General features: G+C 36.7%; 1 protein-coding gene across 1 annotated transcript in view; it reads left to right on the forward strand.

Annotated features, from left to right (window-relative positions):
- Positions 1-12,347, forward strand: part of mast4 (microtubule associated serine/threonine kinase family member 4) — a 138,953-nt gene that overhangs the window by 63,843 nt on the left and 62,763 nt on the right. The window contains 1 exon segment of the mRNA XM_022197238.2: positions 8,236-8,267. Coding sequence (XP_022052930.2) covers positions 8,236-8,267 — 32 coding nt within the window.

Consider the following 12,347-nt stretch of genomic DNA (forward strand, 5'->3'; position numbering starts at 1 on the left):
AGGATGCTGACAGATTTAATCAGCAAAGCTTTCTAACAGTGTCTGTGTGCTTTGCTGTTGAATCTCTTACTGCTGGTGCAAAAATCAATATCTTTCAGATTGAGCTGGGCATAATGGTGAAAAAGATTACTTCAGACAGTAGGTTTAGGTTTACCAATGAAGCTGTCATTAATAAAAGTCAACAGCTCACATGCTGTTTCTATATAATCAAATACAGCTCACTCAATGTTTATAAAAACCAAGTCCACTCTGTTTGTTACTTAAGGTCAGTTGTATGCATTTTGAGACAATCTTCCATCGGTTCTGTAATGTGTAGTCTGCTTCCTAAACTACACGTGTGTTTGGAGCAGATAACTGCTTTATTGATCACTTTGACCTTCCCTGGTCTCCACATACACTTGGCGTCTCGTGCTTCGAAACAGTGTTTAGGTAAGATGAAGCTTAGATTTACAGAAGCCTTTTTGTTCTCCCATTCCAAAGACCAGTTCACTTACATATCTGACAACTCTTGTGTGACAAAACCACAAACAGTTCCACTGAGCAAGTAATGGCCCCACTTGACAATGACATTCAGTTTTCAAGTTTTAGTGTTTTCTTTGAATGTTTGTGTGAATTAAATGTTTCCTAACGCAGTTTCCAAGCACTCAGCCTGCAACTGACCATATATATATATTTAATATTTTAAAAAAACACTTTCCAGTGCCAAAAATGACGGCCTTAATCTGACTGCTTTATTCATCCAACATTGCAAAGAATAAGAAGCAACATATATACATATTACACCAGCAGATAGTTCAGATAATTTATTGCATTAAAAATAACAAGAAAAAACACATAAGATAAGCTTTATTGACTGGGTAAATTTAAATGATACAGCAGCTGGATACAGTAAGGTCTAGAAGGAGCAGGACTACAATTTAAAAAATTCAATAAGGCTAAAAACAAAGATATAATAAAAATATCATCACTTATCAAAATACTTGCTTTAAGTTGACAAAGATTTTTTTGTAACTTGTTTTGTTAATTGACATAAAAGATCATTTTGTTTCTCCACTAGTCAAGAATAACAGGAAAATACATGAATTTCTGTTTAATAAGGTGACACAGGCTCATTGGCTTTACTGCATGTGAACCAATCGTGCTTACTCCCCAAATGCCCATTCTAAGTCTGATACACATCTAACAAAGACGAAAAGAGAAAATATAGAAATTGAAAACAGAACATCATGGGAGTTTACCACTAGATTTTTTTCTCAGGGCTGATATCAATGCCAACATTAGTAATCAAGGGGACTTACTGCTGATATTTAAAATAAATCTATATTTGCAGGAAAAAAATAAAAATTAAGATGTCAGAATTTTAAAAAAAGCACACAAACTCCAACAAAACTTGGCGGAAATGCTTTTACTTATTCATACTTTAGATAAGTTTAATTAAAAGAAAACTTCAACATATATCCTTCAATGTTGACAGGCTATGAATTGTAACCAGTCAGTGCTTTGAGCAGCTGAAGACCACAGAATGATGATTGCCAACTATAGAGGCAGCCTCGCTTGCTTTGTCACAAATTGATTGGAAACTAACATAGCGATACAGATAATCAGAAAAATGCTGAATATTGGATCCAATAACTTGCCAAACTGATATCCGTCTATCCCTAGAACATCAGAAAGTCGCATGTCATCCAGTAGAGTTTATTTTAGGTCAGGATAGCGAGACAGTGGTGACAGAAACCAGCACATCTGTTGCACAAACCACACATGGTTCTGTGAAGACGACGCTGGCCTGTGTTCTGTCTCTGCTGTTTGAAGGAGCATCTTCACATCTCAGGCATTCATGGTGTGCAGAGCACAAGTCCTAATGAGTTCACCGACTCACTTTACTTTCCTCTGACTTTTTTCAAGATGAACCATAATTATTTGTGATCCCTTCACTTTGATCTCGCGCCATCATTAGGTTTAGGGTTTTAATTTATTCATTGCTTCGATTTTTGACCAGATACCTGCAAAACCTCCCATCAGCATCAGTTGCGCTTTGTGTTTTGTGCTCCTTTGCACATGTTAATATCACACCCGTGTATCACCAGGTGGTAACATTGTCACTGTGATTATATTAGCATGCTGCTTTAGCATTCAGCTCAAAGCACTGCTGTGCCTGAGTGCTGCCTCACACTGCTGCTCGCATGGCTTTAGACTCTCATTGTTTTCAAGAGTAAAGAAAGTGCACCCTGCCTGAGTCTCCTGATAATGGGGCTGCAAGCCAGTCATAGAAAATGACAATTTGATCTGTGAACGGTTATAACAGGAAACCGTTTTTAATAGAATTTTCAGTCCACGTGTTAGTTTACATCTTCTTCATTACCCAAGTAATTTACAGCTCAAGGCCCCAATTTACTGAGTTTTCTTACACCTAATCAGTAATTACAAAGTGTATCTTGTCAAGTCATCGGTCCTGTACACTCTGTAATTACACAAAAAATTAATGATAGCAGCGTCAAGATACGGTAAGAACAATTTACCGTCTCTTTCACTGATGCCACTCAAGGTGCTGATTTCATGGCATTATGATTTAATGTGAGAACGGGGATTTCCTTGCAAGTCAGCAGCAAACTACAGTTAAACTAAGTGCACTTTTGATCTTGAGATGTAGGAAAATCCAAAATAAATCAAGGGGAATTATTAATGAAGCATTACACATAGGCCTTTTTACAAGAGCAATACCACCGCTTTGATGTCGTGTCTCGGAGATGAAATGTTGTTGCTAGAAGGCATTCGTTGACATTTACCCCGTAGAACAAAACACACTCTCAGGTTCATCGTGTCACAATTGTTATTGCTCAAGCACTGAAAAGATTACTGGATAAACAAATGATTAAATGTACAAGATTTACTTTCATCGCTGGTTTGTTACCCCGACTGACACTTAGCAAGATGAAAGGTTTTTATGTAATTACTCTCACTTTGTATTGCCTATTTGACAACTCCACATCTAATACAGAATCATAACATTTAATGGAAATACTTGTATTTATGTTAAGCATAAGACATGCCAAGCCTGTTGATGTTCAATAATAATAAAAAGTTTTAAATTCAAGTCTAACCAGTTAGGTTTTATATTGTCATTTATGTACAAAAGATGTGTCTCAAAGCTATACTGCAGATGTTATCGAAAAACACTGAACTGTAACTGGGAGATTTAAATTAAAAGATCATTGTGAAGTTTGTGTTTTGTTTAAACAGAGTGAGAATTCTCTGAAGACTTGCTGAACCAACAATAACCCAATGAAGCACTTCAGCTGAAGAGAAAAAATCACTCAAAGCTGTAGAAGTGGATCTCATAAATTTGTAATGTGAAGTTATCAAATTGTAAGTCGTGTCTCAGACAACATTCATCGCTATTCAGAGATTATAAAGTTAGATTATTAAGACTTAAAAGTGTAAGTGAAAATGTTTTAGTGCATTTATATGAGAGGTTTGAAAAAGGAGTAGCTCCTGGAAGTACAGTTCCCCTGACAGTGTCTCCATGTATTCATTTCTCCGGCCTGATCTTGGAGCTGTTTATTTTGCAGCAGTGTGAGACTGGAACACTGTTTGACCGTGACATTAAGACACAGCTCAGACTCCCATCTGACTCTGACCACATCAAGAGAAATATCTGTAAGGCACCGTGAACCAAGAGGTCAAGTCCACTGACACTGTGATGAAATGAGAAAAGAAAAATGTTTCCAATCTTCTTCTAAAGGACCAATCCTTAGTATCCAAAGCTTGATTATTTCAGACTGCTTACAGCTTAGTTGAGTCTTAATTTTGTTCTTTAGTGACTAACTGTAAGCCTAACAAGTTACCTAACTTACCCCCAGACTAAACAAAGAGCCAGTTCCCATGGTAACAGCCAGTGACATGTACTCACCCGTGGTACAAATGACAAGAAAGAGGAATAACACGATTCATAATTTGTGGTTTGTTGCAGAGAAAGTAACAAGAAAAGAAATAATTGTGAGAGACTGCAGTAACCTGTAATACACAGTTGTAGTGTGATTGATGCTTCAGCAGAGGTGCTGAGTTTTCCCACATTAACAATGAATAGTTCTGCAGAAACTTTTGTCTGTTGTCCTGCTTTTATTTCCACTGCAGCAGTAATCACCATGTCTGTGTATGTCGAAGAGGACTTTTTACAATTCATTTTGTATTTTCAGTTATGTACATCTCATCCTTCCCAGTCTGTAAGATACAATAAGGGAGCCAAACAGGACTGAGTGCCTTTACTCTTTAATAGTATAATATACTTCTTTAACAGTGAAAGAGTAGCTCAGTGCTATTATTTATTTATGTTTTGTGTTATTGCTAATATTTTCCTCTTCAATTTGCTCAGAAAAATGCCCTTGTGATTGCAGAAATCTCTCTGTTTTTTGCTGGAGTAAAGAAACTGTACGGTTTGACAAATTTGTCAAATTTCCTGAGTAATCTATCACATTTAATTCGACTGAGGTTTCAATCCTGCGTGAAGCCATGCCATGTAAGAGTTTTCAGATTTACAAGGCTAGCTGTGTAACACTAACAAGAAAATTCACAAATATTGTTTTCTCTGTACACTACAAGATTCTAAAATAATGGTTTCACTAAACACTCAACAGGACATTATTAGGATTCTGAGGCCAGAAGACGCAGTCAGGGAGCAGTGCAAAACATGACATGATCTTATAGTGCAGCAGATGGAAGCAAAATGAAGACTGCGGTGCAACGATGCTTTTGTAGCTCTGATACTTTGCAATGACAAAAAAAAAAAAAACAGAAGTGCAAACAAGTCTGGCTGGCAAGATGTGGTCAACAACAGTTTTCAGTTTTATTCTCAAAAGTGTGGTTTAGTTTTATCAATATATTCCTCCCCGAGAAGCAAACACTCACTGAGCAGATACTTTGTCAGAAATACAGCAGAACAGTAGCTGCTACAGTACTTGTGTTTGCAGTGAGCCCAAACAGTGTTCCATAGTTTTAACTAACAAGCCAGCCAATAATTGGTCTTTTCCCATTGTGAGAAGAGCAACTTTGATGTGATTTCATGCTAGACACACTGCGACTGGTTTCCTACACAGCAGCAGGACACGGTGTAAGCAGTTAGTTACAAGCTGAGGAGCTTGTGTGCAGCCTGTCACCTGCAACTATTCATCTAACAGGACACTTTAGCTTCTTCTTATACAGATTCTATTACAACACTGATATATTAAAACGAATCCACTGTCAAACAGTGAACAATAAATTGTATTTCCTATGCCGAGTTTCCTCGGTTAAATGCATTTAATGTGAGATATCAGCAGCGGGACTTGTTTCGTTTGCATCTCCAAGCAGTATCTTAATAAAACTCTTCTATAGTTTTTCATTGTGACACAATTACTACTGCTGAAAAGTGTGAAACATAAGCAGTAGGAAAATTGGTATTTGATTTAGTAAAAAGCTTAGAATTGCAATTTAGAGTTTAAGGATAACAGTGGCAAGTGTAGCGGTGGGTTGTTGTTAACTGAACTTATCTTCTCTATATGTTGAATTCTTTTTGCCTTATTGAGGAACTGTGACTTGTTCCTGTATGCTCAGAGTTTCTGGTGTTATGGTTTTGCATAATCTTCTGAAAGAGAGCATTGTTTGTGAAATAAGTGCATTCGTTTGTTTTCCCAATGTGTGTTAGGTCAGGGCTGCTTTATGTACTCAAGGAAACCTAATTCTGAGACAAAGACAAACCAAATATTAGTTAGAGGTAGAGCTGGATGTGTCTCACCGCTCGGTTTCATTAAAATCATGTCACGCAGTGCTATCTGAATACATTTGCTGTCAGTAAAAGGCTCCTCTCCCTCTCTGCACAGGCTTTGCTTACTCAGAAAGGTGTCAAAAGCATCAAGCATCAAAAACATGTATAGACAAGCCATCAGAACATATTTCTGTCACTTGAATACTTTTGTGAGACGTGAATTGGTTTCACATGGATACATATATTTATACTATAGATTTCCCTCTGTGATTTGCTGTGCTGTGATTGGTGGATATTCCATCCATGTAAATCATTCGCTGCTTAGTAATTAGTGTTGTGTTAGCTGTGGTCATGTCTCTCAAGGAAACTCTGTGCCCTTGGCCTTCTGTAGGCAGCACGGGAAGCCAGACATTAAGCCCTAATTGATAGCAGAGGGGGAGTGGGGCTTAGCACTTTTTCTGCTGACTGTAGCAGCCAATACACATCAACTCTGTGTCCTACACTGTTTGAGACACAGGACTTCACCCTTATCAGGTAATTATTAGACAATGAAATGTGTAATGATCAGATTGGTAGGATTTGTAGTCACAAAACAATACGGATCCAAAGCCTGGTTATTCATCAGAGCTGTTTCCCAGCAGAAGGGCTGATCAGTCCGGAGGGATTTGAAATAATCAGAGCTGGAGAGTTTTTTATTTGTCTCACAACACTGAGCACAGAGAAATGTTCTGAATATGATGAACATTTCCTCACAACAGTCGACTGTAATTAAACAAATAGTACTGTTGATTCTAAGAAGGGTGTAGTGATCTGTACACGGTGTACTTGTCTGTCATTGTGGCATGACTGTTCATGTGGTGCTGGCACATCAGCAGATGTAGCAGCAGCAGCATTTGTGGTCTAATGTGTTTTACTTACTCCTGGCAGCTCTCAGAGAAATATGTTCTGTGGAGCATTATAATGACATATGTAAACTAATTTCTGTACCAAAAAAAGCTGAACTACACATTTGTAGATACTAAATGTACTACAGATTCACACATTGAAGGTGATGTTAGGCAACAAAACAAACATCCAGTTTCACTCTTTCCACATGTGTAGTATATAACTACCAAATTACTGAAGGCTAGTAGTGGAATCAGAGTCTCATAGCTTGCAGCACAAGTCAATCAAAATGAAAAGGTTTCTAAGTTGAACAAGAGGTAGCTTTACAAGAGATGGCGGGCTGTATGCTATACACTTGCTTTTTGCTCCTGTCACATTTTCTGTCACTGTAGGCCCATGTTTTGCTGCAATATAAAGTCATGCACCTCTATGAAAAGAGCAAAGCTAACACTAGAAGTACAGAGATCTCCAAAAAATGCCTTTTGTGCTGTACAGCACTTTTATAAAGTTATGAATAATGGACACAGGTGTAGATGTGAACATTTTAGGGTAAAAAGGGGGGAAACAATTCATTTTCATGGTTGTTCCTCTCACATTTTATGTTCAACCATGAACAACATCCTTCAGGAATGCAAATAAACAGCTTTTTAAAATATGAGGCTATTGTGTTTTCACATATTTACCCAAAATTGTTGAATGACTTCAAGGACTTTACAACACTGCAAATGATTGTTTGCGGTATTATTCTTTAAGTAACAAGATTGTGAAACCACATAATCCCTCCAGAAATCAATGAGGGCATTGTTGTTTTCTGGGTTGTTCTAGTCTGCACAGTAAATCCTGACCTCTGTGTAACTCTGTCCTCTACAGCTGGCTTCAGCTCCATATAGAATACAGTATTTAAAGAACGTAAAAGAAGGCAAACAATCAAGTTTCATTCACACTGCATGAACAGGCCATTCACACTTGTAAGAGACTGAGGTATTGTGAACTTAGTCTACACCAAATTAAAACAAGGTGAAAGTAAGTGAAGTAAACTTTACATTTAGATTTGTTGATTGAAATGTCAAGATTTGACAGTAGATGCAAATGTATTTTATTTCAGCTGTTGGATGTCTTAAGTGAACAGTTTGACGTCCAGATGCAGATTCTTTAAACATCTCTTCCAGTTCTCTGGGAATGGATGTAACCGTTTCACACCTGCTCCTCCATATGTTGGCTGTTTTTGAAGCTGGAAAGCTGCTGTTGCAGCAGAATAACAGAGGAAATTGAGGTTTATGACAGAACCGCATTTGCTTCCCTAATTTTCACTTTCTTGGTCTCAATATTAATGTGGTTTTGGTGTTTGTTTAATGCTATTTTTTTAAACATACAATCAGTATAAGATTGATATTTGTCTTCTGCAAATGGTACAGCAGCTTTTGTATCTGTTACATCTTTCAGCTTTGCATAAATAACCCAAAATAATCTTTCAGTGTTTACTTCTGGGGCGTGTTGCACTTCGATGACAAATACTTTAAATGAACACAAAGAAAACCAGTAACAAAAATGCTACATTTCATGTATCACTGTAGTTTGTGTACTTAAAATTCTTTTCTCTTCATTTACAGAAGGAGCTGAGTCTTCCCAGGAGAGGCAGTTTGTAAGTACCATTCTGAATGTTACAATAAGAGACCTCTAATTTAAATTGAGTGGCTTGATAAGTCATTTAAAGGTTTGCACACTTGTGCATGTCTTCAGTTTCTCTGAGTGATTAGACCAGAGTTTGAAGCTCATCGTAGCTTTTACTGGGGACCAGATAATATCACTACAATCCTTACTCAGTTGCCACTTTTATAGATACACTCATTGAAAACTAATGCAATCTTAGTGCAATAAACCCTCATTTTCATAAGTAGTATAATGTTTTAAAGAAATCTCGATTCAGCTGTATGGTCAGTTTTCAGGCTGTAGGCTGCTGAATTGTTGTATACCAACAGGTGCTTCTATGTCTTTTTTCCACAACTGTATCGAGAAGAACAGAAACACATCTCTGTGTATTGCAATATAATTCAACATACTACAGTTGAACATCTTCCAAAATGCTCTCTGAAACAGTTTCAAAATAGAATATTTATTGCAGCATTGCTATATTTGACTGCGTTCATTCAAGCTAGGTGTTCCGAAATAACTGGCAACTGAATATAATGCACATTTTACATACATATAATTATAATATATTGATTTAAACAGAACTTCTTAACATTTATTCTGCAGTTTAAATGGGCAAATACTCAAGATGTGTAACCAGCCAGATTACTCAAGACAACATAGTGAAAACAGACAAATGTGACTGCATCAGAACCACAGCAGCATATTTTTTACATTCATTTATCTTGTTATGAATCAGGGAAAACAAAAATAAATGCTGCAGACGATGGGAAAAGATAAAAAATTTTCATTTCAGCTTTACAGTGGCATGATGTGAATGAATATTAATTAAATTATTTAAAAGTCATAAATTTATTAGATTTTAAGTATCCCTCACAACACATCAAATTTATACAACACTCAGCCTAAAATGATAAATAATACTGAAATTGAGAGAAACAGTTTTTATATGTGGTGTTGATTTGGACTCAAACTGGAAAGAATTGTGGCTCATAGAGTTTGTCTGCTGTATTGACAGATATTTATTTATATGTGCTTTTATTTTCCAGTTAGCTATTAAGATTGTTTATCATTTTGTGTTAATAAATTATTAGCCATATTTGGGCTTCTCAGTGTATTGTACAAGCTGATTTTCATCATAACTTTGTCATCAGAATAGATTTTCTTCTTCATTTGAGAAGATTGTTTTGAATATTTCATATTTGTTCATATTTCATCACTATAATCTCTGTTAACTGTTTCAGTAAGGAAATAATTTAGAGGCAGAGCTTTTTTTAAGTGGCTGCTACTCAATTACGTTTATTATATGTAATTGTCACACAGACATTTAATGGCTTAACTGAATGAATGAATGAATGAATGATTAATCTTTGTTTACATCGTGTTTTACTGCAGGAGATTACTAGAAGTTGAATTGATTCAGTAGATTCACGTGATTTAAGTCACATTATGCACAGGTTTTTTAATTGAACTTTAGATGAGTCAGTAATAGAAGTAGTTTTTATTTATTTTTTTTTACAGGTTTTGGGTTAGCACAAAAAACAGTAATTAACTAAATGTTTACAATCAAGTAAGCAAACTCTTTAAAATATGCACTAATAAAAATCACCATAAATTAAGAGATGGTGACATTAGAATATACCTGAGGCCATCAAATTTGACTTTGTGCTGCCAAAATGTATTCCTCAGACTCTCCTAGCTACTTTTTCATATTGACCATCTCCTCCATGTTATAGTGAAAAAGCCTGCTCAGATGGCCTTTGGTGACTCAAAACAGTGCTTTAAGTCAAGTTTCAAAATGGATGTTGTCCTTGATTTCCTCACTTTAGAACCGTTGCCATGCAAATTCAACAAGTTACAACACGCTACTGAAGTGAAGAGTCTTCTTAAACTGTCTGATTATAGAGTGGTTCTTGAAAAGTGTGATTTACATAGTCTGAATGATTGCTTTCATTCCGCTGTCACTTTGGAAAGTAGAGTGACTGTTACATTGCAGGGTCAAATGCATAATTCACCACTATTCCAATAATCTTGTCATCAGAAAAGACCGTCTGTCTGCATTGAATTAAACTCTGCTGAGGTTGGCTGGCCAGATTTCTATTCAGTCGGTTATTAAAGGTGTGACCGGGCCGCTGATATGCCGAGTGAGCTACAGCTTTTAAGCTGCGCAAAGACATCGATTCTGCTTTAGTTTGATATATTTCATGGTGGAGAAAGGTGTTGCCCATGACACCTTGCTGCTTTCACCCCACCAGAGGGGGCAGATATTGTAATGCAGGTGACCCATTACTAACAGGCTGCTGTGAGATCACCAACTGCACCCAATTATATACAGAGCAGCGGAACCTCTGGTGACCTTGGTAACCATAGTAATGGTGTTTGGATATGACAAAATTGATATGACTGCTGCAAATTCATCATAGGTGCAGTTTATTGAAATAGATGTTTTTATTCATTTGAACATGAGAAAAGCAGACATCAATGCATCTATATTTTGTAAAATGTATTTCTGCTGATTGGAGCTCAGTCTGCCTGATGTGTCACTGGTGTGCTTGATCTCAATGTGTTAGTGTGTGGTGCATGATGTGACAAACTGAATAAGGAATATGCTAAAAATTGTTTAAAAAATAAAGAGTTTGTTTGTGATAATGATTTGTAATGTTTGCATCTCCTTGGAAAACGCTTGTTGAAGAGAAACCAGACTCTTCTATCCATGCTGCCTCAGTGAGCACTGTGCTCTCAGAGGTTTTCCTGTGACAGAGAGCCATCTACTGAAATTTTTATGTCATTAACATGCCAGTTTTCCACTCACTCTTTCCATTATGAGGGGCATTTGTGTCAGTGTAAACCATACCTGTGGCTACAGAGGTGATAGATTGCACCATATTTGGAGCTGTTTTCCACATGAGTCATTGTGGTTGAGAGACGGCTTTAACCTATTTATAGTCTGACCTTAATAGCTGGAAGTCTTTTGCTGGGTCCAATTAAACACCAGAAAATCAATCATTTGATCACTTACTGGACTCATGTTGGATCCTGTTTCTTATCTTCAGCACAAAAACACAGCCTGTTGAGCTCAACCGTACCAAACCTGTCGTTCTGCCCGACAACATCAACTGCTTTGCCTGCAGCAGGATATTAAAGAGGACCTGTTGACTCGAGATTGTGTTACATTCAATTTAACAGATGCTGTCAGCCACAATTCATTAACTTGATCATTGCAGATGAAGTTGGTGTCAGTGTTTAGCCATTTACTGAGGTGATTGAGTTGTAGATTGCTGCTACAGCTCTACCAGAGATTTGGGCAAATATTTTCTCAGTTAATCCTCTGGTCAAAGAAATGTTAGAGACCAATGAGAATTATCTGTCACGTTTTCTTACAGCCTAGAGTAATGTCACGAGAAACTAGAACAGCTGAAACTGTAGTTGAAGAGTTCTGTTTAAAAACAAACACATTATTTGATTACATTAAGTTGCTGTTAGTTGATTAAAATAAAACTGAAACAACTTCATGGGTTTAGCTTTACAAAATACAGCTTGTGTTAAAATCAATGGAATTTGATCATAATAATTAAACATATTTCTGTTTTAGAAGTGGGCCATAGAGTTGTATTGATAGCACTGTTTTGTGTTTTTTTATTTTTTATGTATGTCCTCCAGTAATAAACATCCTAATATGTGTGAGTTCCGCTCAGAACATTTTGGCAGTGCATCAGTTGTGGTAGATCATCTATAATAAGAGAGCAGTGTGACTGTAGGTCACAGCTGTGTTCCTGATGGCTTTGAGGTTACATTGAGGTGTGCAGAACTTTTATTTTTTTCAGAATAACAAGAGGTACGGATTAATTAAAAATGTTTATCTGTAAATGTTTTGTCTGAAACATGTTTCCAGTTCTGTGTCAAGCAGTTTCTGGGTGTTTTCTACTCAAACACACAATGTTACTCACCATGGCCTCATTTTCCTGATGTAATTACAAGTAGTCAAGTAGACCTATTAACACCACGTGATGGCAGTAAACTTTTCACTCTTAAATGTGTTACTTCATTCATAAGCTTTACTATCACTAAAAAT

Source organism: Acanthochromis polyacanthus, chromosome 18 (genome assembly GCF_021347895.1).
Source record: "Acanthochromis polyacanthus isolate Apoly-LR-REF ecotype Palm Island chromosome 18, KAUST_Apoly_ChrSc, whole genome shotgun sequence".
NCBI lineage: Eukaryota > Metazoa > Chordata > Actinopteri > Pomacentridae > Acanthochromis > Acanthochromis polyacanthus.